Below are 24906 nucleotides of genomic sequence, written 5' to 3'. Positions count from 1 at the left end.
TTCATCTCACATGTTTCTCAGCAGTTGATCATGTGCTTTTTGAGGACTGACCAGCTTTGTAAGCTTTTTTGAGATACACTACAGGCTGCTATCACATCCAGCTTAACTGAGATCACTTTGTGTGTTATGAAGAGACAATGAAGGCACTTGACTTTTTAGATTTAAAACCAACAAAAATAAGTTACTACAAATACATTTGGTAAAGATTCACTAAACTGCCGTCATCATCATTGCCTTGTAAGGCAAATTACTTTAAAATTATAGCTCTCTGTCTTTCAAAAAAATTATATTTGCTGTGCAAATGCCTTTCCGAAGTAATGCATGATTAAACTATGTTCTCCCTTAGTTGGCATACTGTACATACATGTATAAGACAGGTAAAAGACGTTCTCTTAAAGAATTTGGCAAAAAGATCATGCCTTAACATGTCCCTAAAATTTTTGTCAGTGAAAAAGCCGAGCAAACAGCACTTTCTGAAGCAATTAAATGTTTTAAAACAAATGAAGCAGTGATGACATTGGAAGTTTCAATTGTCTGTTTCCAAACAGACTCTGACATAATGCTTATATCTTCACTTTAAAGATAGTCTCCGTAATATTTGCCCATTTCAACCTGGCGAACACAGTGTTAAGCTTGAAGTAGGATAGGGCTATTTGTCCAACTATTTATGAGGCTATTTGTGAGGTACCAATAGCATAGCAGATATGGGGCAAAACTAGGCTGGATAGTGGCTTGGATTAGTAAGGCACTCTACAAAAGATGGTTGTCTATGTAAATGCATGAACACGTTTCAGGCTTAACGTTAAATACTCTGGCATTCAAGTGTCATTATGTAAGTTTCTACGAGCATTTTCAGGCCCTATCTGTATTGTGTACATGTTGACATGTGGACTTTTTTGCAGCTAACAGGTGTGTTAATAACATTTGTGTGTGTGAGGACAGGCCCCGCCCCTTTGAGATTTGTATTCTATCTGAACCTCACCGTAATGATAAACACCCAGTAACTAGTTGCTTTATGCTGCTTCATGGATTGGCTATGGCGGCGCGCATAGACGCGGCGGCTCTGTGCTCTTCTTTCCGGTGCTTTTTATGGCTATTTTTCTGTTAGTTATTTATCGTTTGGACTACATCCTGCTGGGCAGAGAACATTTACAGCTGGCATGAGCTCCTAAAGTTAGGATTAAAATGTGAACAAGCGGTTACAGCCGACTTTTTTCACTCTCATAATATCCCGAAGGATATTATCAGGACCCTGGGCTCGCCGTGGATTACCATCCCCACAGGGAGGAGGCGAAGGCGGCATAGGGAAAGAAAGCAAAAGCGGGGTTGCCGGGCTGGTGTACTGGCGAAGCTGCGTAAGAACCCAAACAAGCCACCGCTCCCTAGCATTATTCTTGCTAATGTACGTTCCCTTGGAAACAAAATGGAGGAACTAAAACTTCAAGTGGCAACAAACAAGATCCTCAAGGACTGTTGTGTTTTGATTTTCACCGAGACCTGGCTTCATTCATCCATACCGGACGCGGCTATCGAGCCAGCAGGCCACACGGCACATCGCTACGACAGGAGCGGCGACTCCGGTAAGAGCAAAGGAGGGGGATTGTGCATATACGTGAACAATAACTGGTTCACCAACTCCAAGACTGTAGCCAGTCACTGCTCTCCGGGCGTGGAATATGTGTCTGTCAGATGTAGCCCGTTTTATCTTCCAAGAGAGTTCACTGTGGTCATAGCAACTGCTGTGTATATACCACCAGATGCTAATGCTAACTCGGCACTGGAAATCCTGCATAGCACGATTAGCAGCAACCAAGACAAATATCCTGAGGCTGTGCATATTATTGCCGGGGATTTCAACCATGCTGAATTAAAATCTGTGTTCCTTATGTTCCATCAGCATGTGAAATGTGCCACCAGAGGGGATAAGACATTAGACAAAGTTTACTCAACATAAAACATGGCTACAGAGCTATACAGCTCCCACACCTGGGCCAGTCAGACCACATGTCCCTGCTCCTAGCCCCTGCATATACCCCCCTCAGGAAACGGGCTCCCACCAAAAGAAAGACTATTAAAACTTGGCCCGAAGGTGCCTCCCACCAGCTGCAGGACTGCTTTGAAAGAACAAATTGGGAGATTTTTGACCACCCAGACCTGGAGGAGCACACAGCAGCAGTCCTGTGCTATATCAACCATTGCACAGACACTTTACTGTGGACAAGCACATCCAAGTGTATCCAAACCAAAAACCCTGGATGACCAGAGAGGTCCAGTGACTGCTGCGGGAGAGGAACACAGCCTTCAGGTCCGGTGACAGGAACCTGTACAGCTCTGCCAGAGCTAACCTGAAGAGAGGCAAAGCAAAAAATGGAAGACAACCTCAGAACAAACAACACACGGCAGGTTTGGCAAGGGATCCAACATCTAACCAACTACAGACCAAACCTTGCTGCTGTTGATGGGAACCCTTCACTGGCAGAGGAGCTTAACCTCTTCTTTGCCCGCTTCGAGGTGGAGCCACCAGAGACAGCTGCATTACAGGCATCAGCTAACAACAGCCCCTCCCTCAGGGTAGAGGAACATGAGGTGAGGCGCACGCTGAGGTCTGTGAACCCGAGGAAGGCTGTCGGACCTGATGGCATCACTGGACAGGTGCTGAAGGATTGCGCGGACCAGCTGGCGGGGGTCTTTACTAAGATCTTCAATCGTTCCTTACATCAGTCCACTGTCCCACCCTGCCTCAAATCCTCAAATATTGTCCCTCTGCCCAAAACATCAACAATCATAGGCCTTAAGGACTATAGACCCGTCGCCCTGACCCCGATCATCACAAAATGCTTTGAGAAACTGGTACGCAACCACATTACCTCATGACTTCCATCAACACTTGACAGCTACTAGTTTGCTTACAGGGCGAACAGGTCCACAGAAGATGCCATCACCACCACTCTCCACACTGCTTTGTCCCATCTGGAGCAACCGGGGAGCTACGTGAGGCTGCTGTTTGTGGATTTCAGTTCCGCCTTTAACACCATCCTTCCTCAAAGACTTGTTTCCAAACTGGAGGCCCTCGGACTCCCCACCTCCACATGCCTCTGGATTTTGGACTTCTTGACAGCCCGTCCCCAGAGGGTTAGAGTAGGGTCCCACAAGTCGACAGCTATCACCCTTAGTACCGGCTCCCCACAGGGCTGTGTGCTGAGCCCCCTGCTCTACACCGTCTACACACAAGACTGCACCTCCACCCACCCCAGCAATACCATCATGAAGTTTGCAGACGACACCACAGTAGTGGGGCTTATCTCTGGGAATGATGAGTCTGCTTACCCGGACGATGTGGAGCGGCTCTGTGTCTGGTGTGAAAAAAACAAACTAATCCTCAACACAACAAAGACCAAGGAACTGGTGGTGGACTACAGGAGGAAAAAAAACAGACATTCAGCCACTATTTATTGGTGGAGATTGTGTGGAGAGGGTGGCTGCTTTCAAGCTCCTGGGCGTCACCATTGAGCAGGACCTGACTTGGAGCGCCAACACCACTGCTCTGGTGAAGAAGGCCCAGCAGAGACTGTATTTTCTCAGTCTTTTAAAGAAAAACAAACTGAGTGAGAAACTGCTAGTGTCCTTCTACCGCTGCTAAATAGAGAGCATTTTTAACATACTGTGTCTGTGCCTGGTTTGCCAGTTGCACAGCTGCGGCTAGGACAGCTCTCCAGAGAGTCACCACAAGAGCCCAGAAGATCATTGGCTGCCCTCTCCCATCCCTGGAAGAACTGTACAGTTCCCGCTGCCTAAAAAAGGCTCAAAACATTCTGCTGGATCCATCACACCCCGGACATTCTCTGTTTGAACTGCTTCCCTCAGGCAGAAGATACAGGACAATAAAAACAAGAACAAACAGATTAAAAAACAGCTTCTATCCAAGAGCCATTGTAGCCTTAAACGTTGCTAAATAAAGTTAATTTATTAGGGAAGGGTGCAATAACTGGAGAAGGTGTAACTTCCTTTTTATATTTTTGTATATTTTTAACATATCTATCTTGTATTGTCTAATTTCGCAGTTTAGTTTTTTATTTTTTATCCTTAATTTGACTTTTTATTCCACCGGAAAGATTGCACTGTAATTTCTTTGTACATGTACAATGACAAAAATATATTTCTATTTCTATGGTTTTACCCCCCTCCTATGATCACCCTCCTATCCCCCCCTCTCTAACATCCCTCTCTCTTCTTCCCTCCTTTCCTTTTCCGTCCGGTCCAACACAAAAGATTTTCAAAAACAATTAAAATGAATAAAGTTTGGCCTCGATTACAAAAGGGGTTTGTTCCGACATACCTCTGGTTTGTCAGAAGATTTATAACCCCTGTTGTTAAAGTAAAATATGTTCAACACAAGAGGCCTTCAGCTCTCATCTGTCTGCCCAGCTGTTGGACAGGACAAGTTCAAAAAAAAAGAAAAGAAAAAAAAAGTGCTGCTCCTCGGACGGAATCGTCACACAAACGTAGAGATCTTGTCTTTGGTGGAGGAAGAAAGGATTCAAGTGGACAGCTGCCTGCAGGGATACCCGATGATGGCTTCATCGGCCTGCAGAGATCCTGCAAACCAACCATCAATAAATAAAACTTTAATAAATTGTAGGTCAAACAAATGACTTTCCAGACATCTGGAACATTATCAATAAACATTCAGCTAACCTGTTCAACTATGCCTAAGTTCCTTGGAGTAATTCTGGACGACAAAATAAGCTGGAAACCACAAATAAAGCAGGTCAGAGCTAAACTTGCTAAAAGCATAGCAGTGTTGGGAAAAACGCGCCATACTCTCACTCTCAAAGCCCGTTTACTAATATATTCATCCATCATACTACCATATTTACAGTACAGTGCAGAAATTTGAGGAAATACTCATAAAACAAATCTACAGTGTTTATATATCTTACAAAGAAAAAGCTGTTCGAATTGTTCATGGAGTGTACAATGGGTCACACACAAATGCTCTGTTTTTAAAGTCGGGTTTATTGAAAATATGGGATCTAGTGAAACTGAAAACAGCACTCGTCATGTACAAAGCCAGATACAACTTACTTCCAATAAACTTACAGCAAATATTCAAAGACAGAGACAGAAGTTACAATCTAAGAAAAACTGAATTTCAAAAAACAGTGCATTCGAACAACAAAAAATAAAATGTGTCTATCTAATTGTGGTGTGGATTTATGGAATGGATTGGATGAAGGTTTAAAACAAACCAAAAGTTTACAAGTTTTCAAAAAAACCTACAAGAAGTCACTAATAGAACTGTATAAGGCCAGAAACGATTAGTTAAACAAAAAATGTCACTTTACCACAGTTGCAATGCAGAATTGTATTGTGAATGTTTTGTAACTATCTGTAAATAGCAATACGCATATTGAATACGCACATCATCATGTTTTGTAAAAAGGGGTGGGAGCAGACAAGATTTATCTTCAACCCACTCCTTTTCAAGGACACTATTATTTTATGTGTTTTAAACCACTGTGTGTGTTGGCTTTTCATTTGTGTTTGAAGTAAAACGAAACTGAAACTGAAACGTTTAGTGGGTCTGCTCTGCTGCTGCGCGGCGTTCACCTGCTGCTCTGCATGCTCACTTCCAAAAATTTACGAGTTTTTTTCTCATAAATTTACGACTTAAAATCTCGTAAATTTACGAGTTTTTATTTTGTGAATTTACAAGATAAAATTTCGTAATTTTACTTTTTTTTTCTTTTTGGTGGCCCTAAAACTCCGTCGTAATATCTTAACCCTTGTGCTTTCCTATGCCCCCACCCTTATATTGACGTGTTCTCCCTACCATGACAAAGTTGGATAAAGGTGGAGAGGATTTCATGTAATCCATGGACACCAGTGAAGATGTTAAAGTGCCTAGGTAGGAGAACACAAGGGTTAAGGGGAGGAGGGAGATTTTTTTGGAAAAGTGCAGCTGGCAAATTAAAAAATCAATGTTGATAACTACGGATAGGGAAAAAAAATGTTTTTTTCACAAGGTTATACAAAAAAAAACTTAAAAGAATGAATGCTCAGAATAAACTAAAATTGTACAAACATACATTTTTTTCAATTGGGTCTTTACTTATCTTAAGTCCTGAGTTGAAGAGACATTGTTAAATTTATCTTACAATAAACTTCAAGATGTCAAATGTTGGAGTGAATTAATGAAATGCAAAGCTGCATAAAACTTTATAATGATATAAACTTAAATTTTTTTCAAGGATTATTTTAAATGATTGAGTGATATGTTATACACACAGCCGTGTTTAGTACATAAATGTGCCATATAGCATAGACTACATCTTTTTGCTTAAAAGCTCAAACTGTTTCAGTGATGTGTTCAGAGTCAATAGTAAAGCCATAGATCATTTGAATAATGCCATACAATAAATGTGCTTTAGCATTATCTATTTTGTATAATAGTGTTTTCCATAATCTAAATTCAAATGACAGTGTTGTTTTTTTTGCTGTAAAATAGCAGTCAGGTGTTATGGTAATGTCATGTCAAAGGCATCATTTCCCTCAGCTCTCTGTTTAATGTTTGCTGTATACAAATAGTGGTTCCACTGAGTCATCACTCCACTCCTTGTACACTTCATCATAACTTCTGGAATCACACGATGGTAAGTTCTGTCTTTACATTCTTCTTCTAATAATGCACACTTTCTGTTTTTGCATTTAATCTCTTAGCAAAAATAGACTAGATTCAATTCCAAATTATAATGTGTTTTTTTTATCCTTTTTGAGCCGTCTGGTAACTTAACACTTTTTCCCCGTCTTGCCCTCTCTGTCTTTGACTTTTGTTTCCTCTGTTTTCTAATTGTAGGTTTCTAATTGCACAGAGTTTGTCTCTGTTCTGCAGAAGTATTACCTGTCACCCCTTTATGGACTCGAGTTCTGCATTGGTTTCCCTGGCAACCTGTTGGTTGTTCTCGGTTACCTTTTTTGCCTAAAGGACTGGCAGAGTTGTAATATTTACCTATTCAACCTGGCTGTCTCTGACCTTATTTTTCTCTGCACGCTGCCATGCTTCTCCTATTTTTATTCCAATGACTTCCAAGAGACCAATATCTACATTTGCCTTATCAATCGCTATGTTCTGCATGTCAACCTTTACTCCTCCATCCTTTTCATGGTTTGGCTCAGCATGGATCGGTTCTTGCTGATAAAGCATCCAACAAGGAACCACTACCTCCTGAAACGGCACTCAGCATTGCTTTTGACAGGCCTGACCTGGCTACTAGTTAATGTGGAAATTACGCCAATGATCTCTCTAATGATACAGGATTTCAAAAGAGGTAACTGGAGTGTCTGCAATGATTTTGCCAGCCTTTCAGGAGACATCAATTTGTTAGGCTACAGCTTGGGCTTAACGTTTACTGGTTACGTTCTTCCTCTGCTCGGACTTTGTATTTTTTCCCAACAAATTGCGCATCTGCTCCACGCAAAGGAAAGAGTTCTCCAGTTGAGAGTATCATACAAGCGACCTCTGCGGGTGGTTACGTCAGCTGCTGTCTTGTTTTCTATTCTATACTCTCCCTACCACATTCTAAGAAACGTCAGGATTGCATCTCAGCCTCCCTGGACGAAGCTGTCTCAGTGTACCATCATGAACATAGAGGCACTGTATATTTTGACCCGACCGCTGGCCTTCCTGCACAGTGTCATAAACCCCGTCTTCTACTTCTTCATGGGAGACAAGTTCAGAAACCTCCTCACCGACAAAATCCGAAAGATTGCAATTCAGAGAAAACTTAGAAGAGACCAGTCGTGACTTCATCTTTTCTAAATTCTATCAGACATTTCTGCATGTGTACAAGTTATAAAAAGAATAATGTTGCTGTATTTTTTTAAGTAAGCTTTTTGTCAAACTTAAACTTGAACTTAAACTGTTTTATTTTTTAACCAATGTGATGCATTTAAACTGACATTTATAGGCAACATGCATGTTGCATGACACATTTTTTAATAGAATGTAATTTTATCTGGAAATAATATTCTTGATTACGTTATATATACACATATAGATATATGTATATATCTATATCTATATCTATATCTATATCTATATCTATATCTATATCTATATATATATATATATATATCTATATATATGTATATATATATATATATATGTATACATATGTATACATATACATATACATACATACATACATACATACATACATACATATAGATCTATATCTATATATAGATATAGATATATATGTGTATAATTACTCCCATACATTCAAGTCACAAGAAGAACTGTGAAAATTGTGCCTTGTTTGTTTGTTTTAATCTAATTCGTGTTTTAGTGCTACATGTTCTGTTTTCATATTTAGTGCTTTTTCCCTGTTAAAGTCTCACCTGATTTCATTTGATAATTATCCACAGCTGTCTCCAGGTTCATCATCCTCATTGTATTGAAATGTTAAGTTACAAGACTATCAACTGTTTCTCCCATCCCTTTTTTGCTTCTCCCTTTGTTTATGGGTTTGTTAAACTTTATTTTATTAATTAAAGTTTTACATTTCTGCCATCAAGGCCAGTTTCCTAAATTATTTGTACTATTCAACAACCCTGGAAGCTTGGTTGATGTTATTTCCTCCCTGGAGGAACTTCTGCCTGCTCTTGTGCATAGATTCAACATGCTTGTGTATTTTGTACATAGGATTGCTGCTTTTAAAGCACATTTAAACAGAATTTGCAACCATTTCCAGTTAACTGTTTGTATACACATGGTGATACCATTGCTGCAATATTCCATTACTAATAATGATGAATGTTGTCCAAAAAAAAAAATTTCGTTTTGGGCTGGAAATTTACATGAAATCTACTCCACCTTTATCCACCTTTGTCATGGTAGGGAGAACATGTCGATGGTCATTTTGACCCCATAGGATAGCACAAGGGTTAATTAAATGATTGGGATTTCCTTGTTCAAGAATCTTCAGATAATCAATGGTATATTGTACAATTTTAAACTTTGATGGTAACTAACTTTAACATATCTGCTCTAAAATTGTGATCATGAACCTCTGCTTTTTCGTCACATGGTTTTACTTTCACACACCATAATTTCATGTGGATTCTTCAGCTGAAAGAAATGCTTTTGTTGAGTTTTAGAGTAACTTACACAATAAAAGGCATTTAAGTTAAAAAAAAAAACTGAAAGAACTGATGAAGGTACAATGTGAGAGGGAAAACACAAAACCCTCTGCTGAATATTACATCTAATTTGACCCTATAATTTATAATAAATCTGGAGTGTAACATTTCAGGGAAAAAAAGTCGAACGCACATTCCAGTCCACGGGATCCTCAGTGACTGCTGTGGGCTAACCTTCTTTCATTATTTCTAAGAAAGTGATAAGATTCCTTATCCAACGTGAACTGAGCTGCACTAGACCTCTGGAAGTCATTTACACAGGAAGTGTGTGTTTGGACGAAAGAGTTTACTTAACCCACATTTTAAGAAACAGGATTCTTTACTTTTCTTAATCATTAACAGATAATTTCTTAAAGCATTGTCTAGATCTATTACAATCTCTTCTAAGTAACAAATCTTTTGGCAGTAACTCATGTATTGTTGGAAAGCATGTTTATTTCCAGGTGGTTATTTCCTGGTGCCAGGTTTGTAATAACGTGGGATTGTGGGATGAGCAACATGTGTATTGTTTCAATCAAAAATGTGTGGCAAATCTTTTCTGTCAATGCCAAGAACCTGTATTTGACTTGTTTGACCACGTATTACATTTTTGTCTTCCGAGACACTTGTGTGATATTCGTAACTCGTGTTTCTTGCATTTGTCGATGTGCGCAGATGTTGGTCGAGGGTTTTGGCTTACGAGTCTGTACATGAACTCAGTTTTTAGCTGTTGAAAATTTTTGGTCAGTTGTAGTTTATGCGTAAGTCTCTCATGGGGTGAGGCAACACAGAAGGCGGGTCTGTAGCTAGGTGAAATTTTCATTGATATATCACGAAGGAACCACATTTAAACCTCGTGACAAGTACAAATAAACCACGCAAAGAATACATAAACCCAGGCTACACTAAATTACTTTACTTTGACATTCAGAGCACTGAGCAGAAATTACATTGCATCAGCACTATGGTCAGCATCTGTGTTGTGTGCGCCGTATACGCAAAATAAAAGTTATACATTGATGGTAAACTTGTGAAAAGTCCATTGGACCTACGTGGACATATGTGGAACAGTCAGGGAACCCCACAATTTATGCATTTTGCACAAATCACCCACAATTGTATGTGATGCATGTCATAATTCCATATAAACTTTGTTCTCAACCGACCACAAATTTTGACCAGCTCAAAACCAAATTTAGATCCGTGAGCCAAAACCGGCTACCAACATCTGCACACATCAGCGAATGAGTAACGCAAGAAGCAATTGCAAAATTTCATAAGTGAAAAATGTGCAGATTGTATATAGTGACTTTGTGAGATGGCCTTGACTTTGAACTGGTGCGGACCAGGGGAATCCGATTGTTTAATTAGAACAAAGCATTGCGAGGGTCTGCGGCGGGCGCTGACCATGGTGCTGATGCAATGTGATTTCTGCTCATTGCTTTAATGTGTTTCATTTGTGATACATCTGTTAAAATTTTGTGTTAAGAACCACAACCATTCTCACCTTTTTCCATGTATAGTCATGTATGACCACTTTTCAAGCATTTCATTGCTGCAGTGTGACACGGCCTTAAAGTGATGAGTAGGTTTTAGCACCAAGAAACCACTTGAGTGGTAAGTCAACTTGAAGCTGGTGTTCCACAAAACCAAGTTGCAGCCGCATGTGCAGTGAGCCCAATTAGCACCTCCAAACTGAATACCAATATCTATATACCAGAGACAGACCAAAAAGTGTCTGACCTTAGAAGCACTTGGATACCATAGGATGCCTTGTAGCATGAAGCTGTCTGCCCAGGCAATCTACAACAAACTAGTTTCAAAGATATGTCATTATGTCTGCCATGACTACCAAGCACAAGAGTCATGCACTTGTTAAGCACTGATTCTAGATTCAGCAAATAGTTGGAACGTACGGTTAAAATGTGGAGGGGATGGGGCCAGTGCTAGAGAAACACCATGATGGAGAGAGTGGGATGGTGTGAGGAAACATCTCTCTGGCTGGAGAGACTTAGAGACGGGTTGGACACTCTACCACTCTGGAATTGCTCAAGGTGAAAGGCGGCGGGCTGGTGTGGGCTTACTCGTGAACCCCAGTTCAGCCGCCAAGTGTTGGAGTTCACCCCGGTGGCCAAGAGGGTCATGTCCCTCCGCTTCCGGGTGGGGGACAGGTCTCTAACTGTGGTTTCGGAACAGCAGTTTGGAGTACCAACCCTTCTTGGTGTCTCTCGAAGGGGTACTGGAAAGTGCCCCAACGGGGGACTCCATTGTCCTCCTGGGGGACTTCAATGCCGACGTGGGCAATGACAGTGGCACCTGGAGGGACGTGACTGGTAGGAATGCCCCCCCTGATCTGAACCAGAGTGGTGTTTTTTTATTAGACTTCTGTGCTTGTCATAGTTTGTCCATAACGAACACCATGTTCGAGCATAAGGGTGTCCATCAATACACCTGGCATCAGGACAACCTAGGCAGGAGGTTAATGATCGACTTTGTAGTGGTTTCAGGCGACCTTCGGCCCTGTGTCTTGGACACTCGGGTGAAGAGAGGGGCGGAGCTGTCCACCGATCCCTACCTGGTGGTGAGTTGGATTCGCTGGCAGAGAAGGAGGCCGGAAAGACTTGGAAGGCCCAAACGTACTGTGGGGGTCTGCTGGGAACGTCTGGCTGAGCCCTCCGTTAGGGAAGTCTTTAACTCCCACATACGGAAGAACTTCAAACAGGTACCGAGGGAGGTTAGGGACATTAAGTCGCAAGGTCTCTGGTGCCTGTCGCGGCGGTAATCCCCGAACCCGGTGGTGGACTATGGAAGTAAGGGGTGCCGTCAAGCTAAAGAAAGAGTCCTATCAGGCCTGGCTGGCTTGTGGGACTCCAAAGGCAGCTGAGAGGTATCGTCAGTCTAAGCGAGCTGTGGCCCGGACTGTTGCGGAGGCAAAAACTCGGGCATGGGAGGAGTTCGGTGAGGCCATGGAGAAGGACTATCGGTTGGCCTCGAAGAAATTCTGGCAAACAATCCGGCGCCTCAGGAGGGGAAAGCAGTTGTCCACAGAAGAAATACTTAGAGGATCTCCTCAATCCTCAATCCCACTGACACGCCTTCTTTTGAAGAAGCAGAGAACGAGGACTTTGGGGTGAGGCTGTCTATTACCTGGGCTGAAGTCACTGAGGTAGTCAACGAGCTCCTCTGTGACAAGGCGCCGGGAGTGGATGAAGTCCGCCCTGAGTACCTCAAGTCTCTGGATGCTGTGGGAGTGTCTTGGTTGACACGTCACTGCAGCATTGCGTGGCAGTCGGGAACTGTACCACTGGACTGGCAGACAGGGGTGGTGGTTCCCCTCTTAAAGAAAGGGGACCGAAGGGTGTCTTCCAACTACAGGGGAATTACACTCCTCAGCCTCCCTGGGAAAGTATATGCCAGGGCACTGGAGAGGAGAGTCCGTTGGATAGTCGAACCTCAGATTCAGGAACAACAGTGCGGTTTCCGTCCTGGACGCGGAACAGTGGACCAGCTCTACACCCTATCTAGGTTATTGGAGGGATTGTGGGAGTTCGCTTACCCAGTCCAGATGTGTTTTGTGGATTTGGAAAAGGCGTTCGACCGCGTTCCCGTGGTATCCTGTTGAGGGTGCTCTGGGACTATGGGGTCCGGGGAGCCTTACTGAGGGCTGTCCTGTCTCTGTATGACCGGAGTAGGAGCTTGGTTCGCATAGCTGGCAGTAAGTCAGACCAGTTCCCGGTCCACGTTAGACTCCGGCAGGGCTGCCCTTTATCACCGGTTCTGTTCATAATTTTTATGGACAGAATTTTTAGGCGCAGCCATGGGCCAGAGGGGGTCTGGTTTGGGGACCACAGGATTTCCTATCTTCTTTTTGCGGACGATATTGTCCTGTTAGCTTCATCGAGCCAGGATCTCCAGCGAGCTTTGGAGCGGTTTGCGGCCGAGTGTTAAACGGCTGTAATGAGGGTCAGCACCGCTAAATCTGAGGCCATGGTTCTCGCCCGGAGAAAGGTAGTTTGCCACCTCTCGGTGGGTGGAGTGTCCCTGCCCCAGTTGGAGGAGTTTAAATACCTTGGGGTCTGTTCACGAGTGAGGGAAGACCGGAGTGTGAGATTGACAGGCCGATTCGAGCGGCATCCGTATTACTGCGGTCGCTGTATTTGGTCCGTTGTGGTGAAGAGAGAGCTGAGCCAAAAAGCAAAGCTCTCAATTTTCCGGTCGATCTTCGTTCCAATACTCACCTATGGTCATGAGCTATGGGTCATAACCGAAAGAACGAGGTCCCGAATACAAGCGGCTGAAATGAGCATCCTCCGTAGGGTGGCTGGGTGCTCCCTTAGAGATAGGGTGAGAAGCTCGGTCACCTGCGGAGAGCTCATAGTGGAACCGCTTCTCCTCCACATTGAAAGGAGCCAGTTGAGGTGGCTTGGGCATGTAGTCCGGATGCCTCCTGGATGCCTCCCGGGAGAGGTGTTCCGGGCATGTCCCACTGGGGAAGACCCAGGATACGCTGGAGAGACTATGTCTCTCGGCTGGCCTGGGAACGCCTCGGGGTCCCCCCAGAGGAGCTGAAGGAAGGTGCTGGGACGAGGAAATTATGGGCATCTCTGCTTGGTCTGCTGCCCCTGCAACCTGGTCCCGGATTAACAGAAAAAGATGGATGGATGGATGGATGGATGGATGGTTATAAAAAATACAACTTAGAAGAATGTATGCTCAGAATAAACTAAAATTGTATAAACATACACATGTTTTTTTCAATGGGGACTTTACTTCTACTTCTACAACTACTTTACGAAGTCCTGAGTGGTAGAGACATTGCTAAATTTCTCTTACAATAAACTCAGAGAGGGTGAACGTTTTCTTTTAACAGCTACATATAGTATTGTATCAACTTATTTGGTTTAAGTATTTAAATAAAAGTGTCAAAGTTTTAGTTAATCCATTCAATAAGGTTGTCATTAGAAAGTCCTAAGTACATGTCAAATATCTGAGTGAATTCATGAAAAACAAAGCTGCATAAAACTTTATCCTAATGATATGAACTTGAATTTTTCAAGGATTATTTTAAATGATTGAGAGATGTGTAATATGTCGTGTTTAGTACACAAATGTACCATAAAGTATAGACTATATTATTTTTGCTTAAAAGCTCAAACTGTATCAGTGATGTGTTCAGAGTCAATGGTAAAGCCATAGATCATTTGAATAAGGCCATACCATAAATGGGCAGTCAGGTGTTCTGGTATTGTCATGTCAAAGGCATCATTACCCTCAGCTCTCTGTTTAATGTTTGCTGTATACTGTGGAAAATGTAATCAAAAGTATATTAATGTTTTTAAGTTAGTCAAGCAAACATGAGATATGTGTGTGTGACTACTTTAGAAATTTTCAAGACAACGGTCAACAGTAGATGAAGAGGAAGGGAAGGATGTGGTTAACAGTGCTTTTGCGCCTATGGCCTTTAAAAAAAAAACTCCCTATATGGTGTAAACAAAGATCAAAGGTGTGAACAAATGTCAGAAAAATAACTCCTTGTATGGTGTAAACAAATGCAAAGAAGCAAGACTGAGGATGTTGACCATGAAGTGTGAAACAGTATACCAGTGTTGAACAAAACAAGCCTGTAGAAGCAAGCAGACAGAGTTTAAGCACAGACTTAGTCAGGAGCGGTTGTGAGCAGCTGTGCTGAAATTCTCCCTTTGCACAGGTGAACCAAAGTTTCAGAGTGTGAGGTCTTATTTTTAGAACCTTTAACTACAGGATCCTTCTGACTCCAAATCAGAACCCGGGGAAGTCAATTTGGACTTCAAAAATACAAATAGTGGTTCCACTGAGTCATCAACCCACTCATTCTACACTTCATCATAACTACTGGAATAACGCAATGGTAAGTTCTATCTTTACATTCTTCTTCTTACAATGCAAACTTTTGGTGTTTGCATTTCATCTCTTAGCAAAAATAGACTAGATTCAATTCCAAATTATAATGTGTTTTTTTAATCCTTTTTGAGCCGTCTGGTAACTTAACACTTTTTCCCCGTCTAGCCCTCTCTGTTTTTGACTTTTGTTTCCTCTGTTTTCTAATTGTAGGTTTCTAATTGCACAGAGTTTGTCTCTGTTCTGCAGAAGTATTACCTGTCACCCCTTTATGGACTCGAGTTCTGCATTGGTTTCCCTGGCAACCTGTTGGTTATTCTCGGTTACCTTTTTTGCCTAAAGGACTGGCAGAGTTGTAATATTTACCTATTCAACCTGGCTGTCTCTGACCTTATTTTTCTCTGCACGCTGCCATGCCTCTCCTATTTTTATTCCAATGACTTCCAAGAGACCAATATCTACATTTGCCTTATCAATCGCTATGTTCTGCATGTCAACCTTTACTCCTCCATCCTTTTCATGGTTTGGCTCAGCATGGATCGGTTCTTGCTGATAAAGCATCCAACAAGGAACCACTACCTCCTGAAACGGCACTCAGCATTGCTTTTGACAGGCCTGACCTGGCTACTAGTTAATGTGGAAATTACGCCAATGATCTCTCTAATGATACAGGATTTCAAAAGAGGTAACTGGAGTGTCTGCAATGATTTTGCCAGCCTTTCAGGAGACATCAATTTGTTAGGCTACAGCTTGGGCTTAACGTTTACTGGTTACGTTCTTCCTCTGCTCGGACTTTGTATTTTTTCCCAACAAATTGCGCATCTGCTCCACGCAAAGGAAAGAGTTCTCCAGTTGAGAGTATCATACAAGCGACCTCTGCGGGTGGTTACGTCAGCTGCTGTCTTGTTTTCTATTCTCTACTCTCCTTACCACATTCTAAGAAACGTCAGGATTGCATCTCAGCCTCCCTGGACGAAGCTGTCTCAGTGTACCATCATGAACATACAGGCACTGTACATTTTGACCCGACCGCTGGCCTTCCTGCACAGTGTCATAAACCCTGTCTTCTATTTTTTCATGGGAGACAAGTTCAGAAACCTCCTCACCGACAAAATCCGAAAGATTGCAATACAGAGAAAACTTAGAAGAGACCAGTCGTGACTTCCTCTTTTTTAAATTCTATCAGACATTTCTGCATGTTCACAAGTTATAAAAAGAATAATGTTGCTGTATTTTTTTTATGTAAGCTTTTTCTCAAACTTAAACTTGAACTTAAACTGTTTTACTTTTTACCAATGTGATACATTTGAACTGATGTTTATAGGCAACATGCATGTTGCATGACACATTTTTTTAAATAGAATGTCATTTTATCTGGAAATAATATTCTTGAGTACGTTTGTAAAGGAGCTTTCTTAAAGTCATTCTTTATAAAGAATTAGCTCTTCAGGTGTCCTGGAACTTGCCTTTTACCACAGTTTTGACTTAAATTAGAGAAAAAAGAAATTTTCAATCAATTGTAACTGCTTGATAGTTTTTTCACTTACAATTCTGACCTTATTTTTATTCAACAGCTTTTGTTCAATGTTATGACTCTGTGTATGTGTGTGTGTGCGCATGTGATCGCGTGTGTGTTTGTACGTGTATATATATATATATATATATATATATATATATATATATATATATATATATATATATATATATATATATATATATATACACACACACACACACACACACATATAGATACTCCCATACATTCAAGTCATAAGTGGAAAGGGGAAAATTGTCACTTTTTGATTGTTTTATTCTAATTCGTGTTTTATTGTTACATGTTGTGTTTTCATATTTGGTGCTTTCCCCCTGTCACAGTCTCACCTGGTTTCATTTGATAATTATCCACAGCTGTATCCAGTTAGGTTCATCAGCCTCATTGTATTGAAGTGTTAATTTACCAGACTATCAATTGTTTCCCCCCTCCCTTTTTTGCGTCTCTCTTTGTTTATGGTATTGTCAAACTTTATTTTATTAATTAAAGTTCCTGCCATCAAGGCCAGTTTCCTGCATTATTTGTACTATTCACTTCCAGTATTTGGAATTAAGTCCAACAGCCCTGGAAGCTTGGTTGATGTTCTTTCTTTCCTGGAGGAACTTCTGCAAGCTCTTGTGCATAGATTCAACATGCTTTTGTATTTTGTACATAAGATAAGGCGTAAGGATAAGGAACCACAACACTGCATCACTGGCCAAGAAAGCCCAACAACGCCTGTACTCCCTCCTCAAACTGAAAAGGGCCAGAGCTCCTCCCCCCATCATGCAGACCTTTCTCCAGGCCAGAACCAGCAGACTCAAGGAGAGTTTCCTCCATCAGGCAATAAGGAAACTCAACTCCCTCCCTGCCCACCCCCTTCTGCCCCCTCCACTCCCTGCTACAAACTTATACTGAAACACTTTCACACCTGCTTCAGAACATCATCTTGACCAAAGACTGCCATCACTGAGTCCTCTACGTACTGTTCTTAGCACTGTTGCCACTTTAAACTGTCACTTTAACATTGTCGTTGTGCTTTTGTACTATTTAGAAGGCTGGTATTCTTCTATTTTACTTTATTTTAAAAGGTGCTTACACTGTGGGGCGAGAGGAAAGTAATTTCATCTGTGCTGTATGTCATGTGTATGCAGCATATTGGACAATAAAGCTGACTTTGACTTTGATTTAAACAGAATTTGCATCCATTTCGAGTTAACTGTTCATATACACATGGTGATACAATTGCTGCAATATTCCATTACTAATAATGATGAATGTTGTCAAAATAAAAGTTTAGTTTTGGGCTGGAAAATTTTGAAAAAAAAGGCTATGTTCATAGCTATTATCCATCTTAAAAGAGAATTAAAAATAACAAACATTTTATTTAAAGCAACTGCAAAAAAACAAGAAAAATACCATAAACATACACAGATGTCATAGATATATTTATTTGAGTTAATTCAGAAATTAACTAGAAAATAAACTGAAGGAAATGAGATCTTCCCTGACATATTTTCTCCAAATCATTAATTGACATATTTGCAAGTATGCATGCGGTACTCACATATATATCACAATGAACCAAATTAATATAAATCAAACTTTATTTCTATAGCACTTTTACAACTCATGCCACCCAAAGTGCTTTACATAAAAACATAATGAAATTTTAAAAACAAAAGGAAAAGACAGTGAACAAATATTTTGTTTAAAACCTACACAATGCCAAAAACGTCCCCCCCCTCTCTCTCACACACTCACCATGTTCAGAATAATAATAACATGATGCAATGTAGAAATCCACTGACTAAAATAGCTTGAAAGAAAGAGGGGAACTTATATAGTCTCACCCCTATTATGATTTACTTTTTGCTTTTTTGCAATGCAGATATTATTTAAGTGATTGGGATTTCCTTGTTCAAGAATCTTCAGATAATCAATGGTATATTGTACAATTTTAAACTTTAATGGTAACTAACTTTAACATATCTGCTCTAAAATTGTGATCATGAACCTCTGCTTTATCATCACATGGTGTTCTCTCACACACCATCATTTCATGTGGATTCTTCAGCTGAAAGAAATGCTTTCTTTGAGTTTTAGACTAACTTACACAATAAAAAGCATTTAAGTAAAAATAAAAAATGAAAGAACTGATGAACGTACAATGTGAGAGGGAAAACACATAACCCTCTGCTGAATATTACATCTAATTTGATCCTATAATTTATAATAAATCTGGAGTGTAACATTTCAGGAAAAAAACGCACATTCCAGTCCACAGGATCCTCACTGACTGCTGTGTGCTAACCTTCTTTCATTATTTCTAAGAAAGTGATAAGATTCCTTATCCAACGTGAACTGAGCTGCACTAGACCTCTTGAAGTCATTTACACAGGAAGTGTGTGTTTGGACAAAAGAGTTTACTTAACCCACATTTTAAGAAACAGGATTCTTTACTTTTCTTTATCATTTACAGATAATTTCTTAAAGCTTTGTCTAGATTTATTACAATCTCCTTTATGTAACTAATCTTTTGCCAGTAACTCATCTATTGATGGAAAGCATGTTGTGAGGAAACTGGATTTTCTAAAAGGACTGTATTAAATTTTAGTTCGTAACCCCGTCAGCTACACACAGAAATAATGAATAATGACTCAGAGACAGTTACTTAGCTTCAGTGTAGATTTACTCCGCACAAAACAGCATAGATTTGTACGCAGGGTTACAGACAGAGGAACAGGATCACAAGGTCTGGACCAGGTCTGAACAAAGACACTCAGAACAGGTTTGGTATATATACCTGACATTTACATATTCAAAAGATGGTCTGGGGATCTATGGTGTGAAAAACCCACCCACATGCTGTTGCAGGCTGGATACTTGAAGGTCATAAAGCTTCAAGTGTCAGATCTCTCTGATGTTCCCACAGACATTTGCCAGAGCACAAACACCAGAACACACAAAAAGTAAAAAGGGAGGATGAGGAGAAACTGTGAGGACAATAGCTTGTTTGTGCTGTCTTAGGCTGTAATATAATTTTGAGATGATAATACATGCTCAGTGAATTAAGTTTAAACCATTAGTGTAATAAAAGGTATAGGTAAATGTAATAATAGTAAAAAGGGAGTTTCTAACTATTCTATTTCTAATTATTCCTAACACATGTTTATTTCCAGGTGGTTATTTCCTGGTGCCAGATTTGTAAGAACGTGGGATTGTGGGATGAGCAACATGTGTATTGTTTCAATCAAAAATGTGTGGCAAATCTTTTCTGTCAATGCCAAGAACCTGTATTTGACTTGTTTGTCCACGTATTACATTTTTGTCTTCCGAGACACTTGTATGATATTCGTAACTCGTGTTTCTTGCATTTGTCGATGTGCGCAGATGTTGGTCGAGGGTTTTGGCTTACGAGTCTGTACATGAATTCAGTTTTGAGCTGTTGAAAATTTTTGGTCAGTTGTAGTTTTTTTTTTTTTTTTTTTTTTAACTTGTCCTGTCCAACAGCTAGGCAAACAGATGAGAGCTGAGGGCCTCTTGTGTTGGACATATTTTATTTTAACAAGAGGGGTTATTCATCTTCAGACAAACCAAAGGCATGTCTGAATAAACCCCTTTTGTAATTGAGGCCAAACTTTATTAATTTCAATCATGTTTGAAAATCTTTGGTGTTGGACCGGACGGAAAAGGAAAGAGGGGAAGAAGAGAGAGGGACGTTAGAGAGAGGGGGGGGTAGGAGGGTGATAATAGGAGGGGAAGGGGGGTAAGACCATGAAGCAGCATAGAGCAGACAGGTTTACTGGTTGTTTATCATTACGGTACGGTTCAAATGTAGTACAAAAAGGGCGGGGCCTGTTCACACACACTCAAATATTATCAACACACCTGCTAGCTGCAAAAATGTCCACATGTCAACATGTACACAAAACAGATAGTGTTCACGAACGCATACCTATGCCTTTAAACCAACTAGTGTGAAATCTTTCATTCATTCAATTATGCAAACTATTAGTGCAAAGGTGAGCTAACACCTGTGCTCAAGTGAGTGTTTATGTTCTTCTAAAATGGATGGTGGAATGTGAAAAGAAGGAAGAGGAGCGCCCAGCCACCCCCACACCCAGACCCCCGCCGCAGCAGCAGCGGCAGCCGGAATTCCCCCAACGCCATACGGGAACAGGCAGGGAACAACCGCCCCCCGGGCGACCAAGACCGCCACCCAGGCCAGGGCCAGCAGGACCGCCGCGAGGCCCCCAGAGCCAGAGAGCAGGGAGGCGCGGAGGGAAAGAGAGCGCCGCCCCAGCCCAGCCAGGAAAGCAGCCCCCCCGCCGCGCCGGAAGAGCCCAACGCAGGGCCCCACCGGAGAGGGACGCCCACAGCCCCAGACGAGCACCCCACCACCACCCAGGAGTTCCGGGCATCCCCCCGCCCCGACCCCAGGTACGAGCCAGGACCCCCCAAGGGAGACCCGCTCCGCACTCCAGGCAGCCACCCACCCGGCCCACGGTTGGTCCAGGTAGGAGCAAGGCAGGGGCCCGCCGCCCCCGCCCAGGAGGGGGGAACCCCGGGGAAAAAAGGGCGGCCCACAAGGGGTGTTATAAATATGGCCCGACCAGGCTCGGCCATGTTGGAAATTTGCGCCCAGGGGCAAGGACCAGGACCCACCCCCCAGGGACACGAACACCCCCGGCTCAGGTGTAATATGAACCCCCCCACCGTGCGGAGAGAGCACCGCCGGGCCCAGGGAGCCGGCACCAAAGGGACACGGCCGCCATCGCCAAGGGGCCCGCACCCCCCACCAGGGAAGGGGTAGGGGACAGATGGACCCAGGTCCCACCTTCCTTGTAAAATGTGTGTGCGTGTATGGGTGTTTGAGAGGGTGTTTGTGTGTATGTGTGTGTGTTTATGTCTGAATGTATATATTGAAGGGGGAGGGGTGTGTGTACTAAGGGGGGTGCAGTTAAAATTGGCGAGTAGGGCACTAAGGGGACATCTCCTGATTACTCACAGTGATGTCCCCTCACCCTCCACACCAAGGGGCCCTAAATGTCTAAGGTGCGGTTAAAATTGGCGGGTAAATGTAATAATAGTAAAAAGGGAGTTTCTAACTATTCTATTTCTAATTATTCCTAACACATGTTTATTTCCAGGTGGTTATTTCCTGGTGCCAGATTTGTAATAACGTGGGATTGTGGGATGAGCAACATGTGTATTGTTTCAATCAAAAATGTGTGGCAAATCTTTTCTGTCAATGCCAAGAACCTGTATTTGACTTGTTTGTCCACGTATTACATTTTTGTCTTCCGAGACACTTGTATGATATTTGTAACTCGTGTTTCTTGCATTTGTCGATGTGCGCAGATGTTGGTCGAGGGTTTTGGCTTACGAGTCTGTACATGAATTTAGTTTTGAGCTGTTCAAAATTTTTGGTCAGTTGTAGTTTATGCGTAAGTCTCTCATGGGGTGAGGCAACACAGAAGGCGGGTCTGTAGCTAGGTGAAATTTTCATTGATATATCACGAAGGAACCACATTTAAACCTCGTGACAAGTAAAAATAAACCACGCAAAGAATACATAAACCCAGGCTACACTGAATTACTTTGCTTTGACATTCAGAGCACTGAGCAGAAATTACAATGCATCAGCACTATGGTCAGCACCTGTGTTGTGTGCGTCGTATACGCAAAATAAAAGTTATACATTGATGGTAAACTTGTTAAAAGTCCATTGGACCTACGTGGACATATGTGGAACAGTCAGGTAAACCCAAAATTCATGCATCTTGCACAAATCACCCACAATTGCGTGCGATGCATGTAATAATTTCATATAAACTTTGTTCTCAACCGACCAAAAATTTTGACCAGCTCAAAACCAAATTCAGATCCGTGAGCCTTAACCCCCTACCGACATCTGCACACATCAGCGAATGAGTAACACAAGAAACAATTGCAAAATTTCATAAGTGAAAAATGTGCAGATTGTATATAGTGACTTTGTGAGATGGCCTTGACTTTAAACTGGTGCGGACCAGGGGAATCCGACTGTTTAATTAGAACAAAGCATTGCGAGGGTCTGCGGCAGGCGCTGACCATGGTGCTGATTCAATGTGATGTCTGCTCATTGCTTTAATGTGGTTCATTCGTGATACATCTGTTAAAATTTTGTGTTAAGAACCACAACCATTCTCACTTTTTTCCATGTATATTCATGTATGACCAGTTTTCAAGCATTTCATTGTACGTAGCTGCAGTGTGACACGGCCTTAAAGTGATGAGTAGGTTTTAGCACCAAGAAACCACTTGAGTGGTAAGTCAACTTGAAGCTGGTGTTCCACAAAACCAAGTTGCAGCCGATTGTGCAGTGAGCCCAATTAGCACCTCCTGAAAGATCTGTCATTTGGTCTGCCATGACTACCAAGCACAAGAGTCATGCACTTGTTACGCACTGATTCCAGATTAAGCGAATAGTTGGAACGTACGTTCAAAGTGTGGAGGGGATGGGGCGGGTGCTAGAGAAACACCCTGATGGAGAGAGTGGGATGGTGTGAGGAAACATCTCTCTGACTGGAAATTACGGTGGCTCTGATGGGCATATTCCATCAACAAATCACTCAATGCAAAAACGTCTTAAAAATCAAAACAGAAATTGAAAAAAAGCCAAATCACTAACAAAACAGCATTACATTTTAAAAATCAAAACAAAATTCCAGTAACCAAAATGTAGAAAAAAAAGACATTTCAGATAACAATAGTAATTTCCAGAGACAAACAAGCAACAACAAAAAAATAGCTACCAGACACGGGAAGGTCATTCATCTACATCCAATATTTGGCAATAGAGCTGCTGTGTGAATGGAAGCCTGCAAACCTCACAGACTGAAGCAATTTTGAAAAAAAACCTTGAAATGCTTTTTAAACAATCTTTCGTTCCCTGGGCATTGTGTTTGGAAACACTAGCATGCTGGAATATTTAGCCACAATTTATCATCAATTCTCCCACTGCTGGTTTTTGGCCTAAATTTCCCTATATTCTACCACATCCATCATTTCCTTAAAACATATCTGTCATCCTGTGTTCTATGCAGAAAAGCAGACCTAAAGCATGGTTTTTCTACCCCCTTGCTTTACAGTGAGTATGGTTTTCTTGGGATGTGACTCAGAATACTTATCCCTCCAAACATAGTGAGTGGTGTTCTGACCAAAGAGTTCAATTTTGGTCTCATTTGACCATTTGACATTTTCCCAGTCATCCTGTGGATCATCCAGATGGTCTCTGTAAAATTTTGGATGGGCCTGGGTATTTTCTGTTTTACGCAGGGGGAGCTTTCCCAAAGCTTTTCATGACGGTGTAAGGTGTTGCTAGTAACCTTTGATACTGTGGTCTTAGATCTCTTCAGGTCCTTAGTTCCTCTTGTGTAGTTCTGGGCTGTTTTCACACTGTTTTCAAGATAATTCATAGGCCACTGGGGGAAATCTTGCATGGAGCCCCAGGTGGAAGGAGATTGTCAGTAATCTAGTATTTACTTGTTTTTCTTTTTTTTTTTTTTATATTTGCTCCACCAGTTGATCTCTTCTGACCAAGATGCTTAATTATTGTAGCCTGGTTCATCCATGTTAGGGTGTACAATCTTGTCCCGCATGTCCTATGACAGTTCTCTGATTTTGGTCATGGTGGAGAGGCTGCAGTCTGATTGTTTGCGGCATTCACATCGGACGCAATTGTCACATGCATTGACACCCTAACCGTGGAGAAAGCGCAAACTTTTCTCTGGACTTTATTCTTTGCCACATCATGGAAAACATGAATAATGTTGAGCCAGTAGCATGGGTATATTTGTTTTAAAAACCTCTACAGAGGCGCCGGCAAGCACATCGCTGTCTCTGGGTTCCCCAGATCTCTGTCTTTCCTAGTGCAGTGTTTTTCCTTCCTGCACCGGGAGCTGCGTCTGGGTATGGCCATTTGAAACGTTACTTCCTTCTGGCTATGGCCCAGTTTGAACATTAACCCAAAAGGGGTAAATTAAGAAATAAAACTGAAGAATTTTTTAATGTTGTCTTGATGAAATAAGCCCATGGAGCTGGAGCGATGATGCCCACTATTATGGCACCACTTTAGCCTGCCATACTCTGTGGGGTGGCGCTCGCCAACACTGTTGGTTACAGTTAAGGTATATCTATGATTAACATTCCAGACCTCTCTCATCTTTTTAAGGTGGGACGGCATCCAAAATCAGTGACTACAAATACTTTTTGGCCCCACTGTATTTTACGCAATCTGATACAAGACTGCAAAAAACAGACAATAAGCAAAC

General features: G+C 41.8%; 2 protein-coding genes across 2 annotated transcripts; both read left to right on the top strand.

Moving 5' to 3' along the window:
* Positions 1 to 1089: 1089 nt before the first annotated feature.
* On the top strand, positions 1090 to 8139 carry LOC101155047 (succinate receptor 1-like). The gene is made up of 2 exons (XM_078929907.1): positions 1090 to 6653; positions 6857 to 8139. The coding sequence occupies exons 1-2, from the start codon at positions 6651 to 6653 to the stop codon at positions 7802 to 7804; spliced, it is 951 nt and encodes a 316-aa protein (XP_078786033.1). The 5' UTR covers positions 1090 to 6650; the 3' UTR covers positions 7805 to 8139.
* Positions 8140 to 8186: 47 nt separating this feature from the next.
* Positions 8187 to 17790, top strand: LOC110016209 (succinate receptor 1-like). The gene is made up of 2 exons (XM_020708226.3): positions 8187 to 15067; positions 15271 to 17790. Exons 1-2 carry the CDS (start codon positions 15065 to 15067, stop codon positions 16216 to 16218), a joined length of 951 nt encoding a protein of 316 aa, XP_020563885.1. The 5' UTR covers positions 8187 to 15064; the 3' UTR covers positions 16219 to 17790.
* The last annotated feature ends 7116 nt before the right edge of the window (positions 17791 to 24906 follow it).

The sequence above is a fragment of the Oryzias latipes genome, chromosome 13, assembly GCF_053564925.1.
Source record: "Oryzias latipes strain Hd-rR chromosome 13, Olatipes_Hd-rR_3.1".
Classification (NCBI taxonomy): domain Eukaryota; kingdom Metazoa; phylum Chordata; class Actinopteri; order Beloniformes; family Adrianichthyidae; genus Oryzias; species Oryzias latipes.
This window is presented reverse-complemented; position numbering and strand designations above follow the sequence as displayed.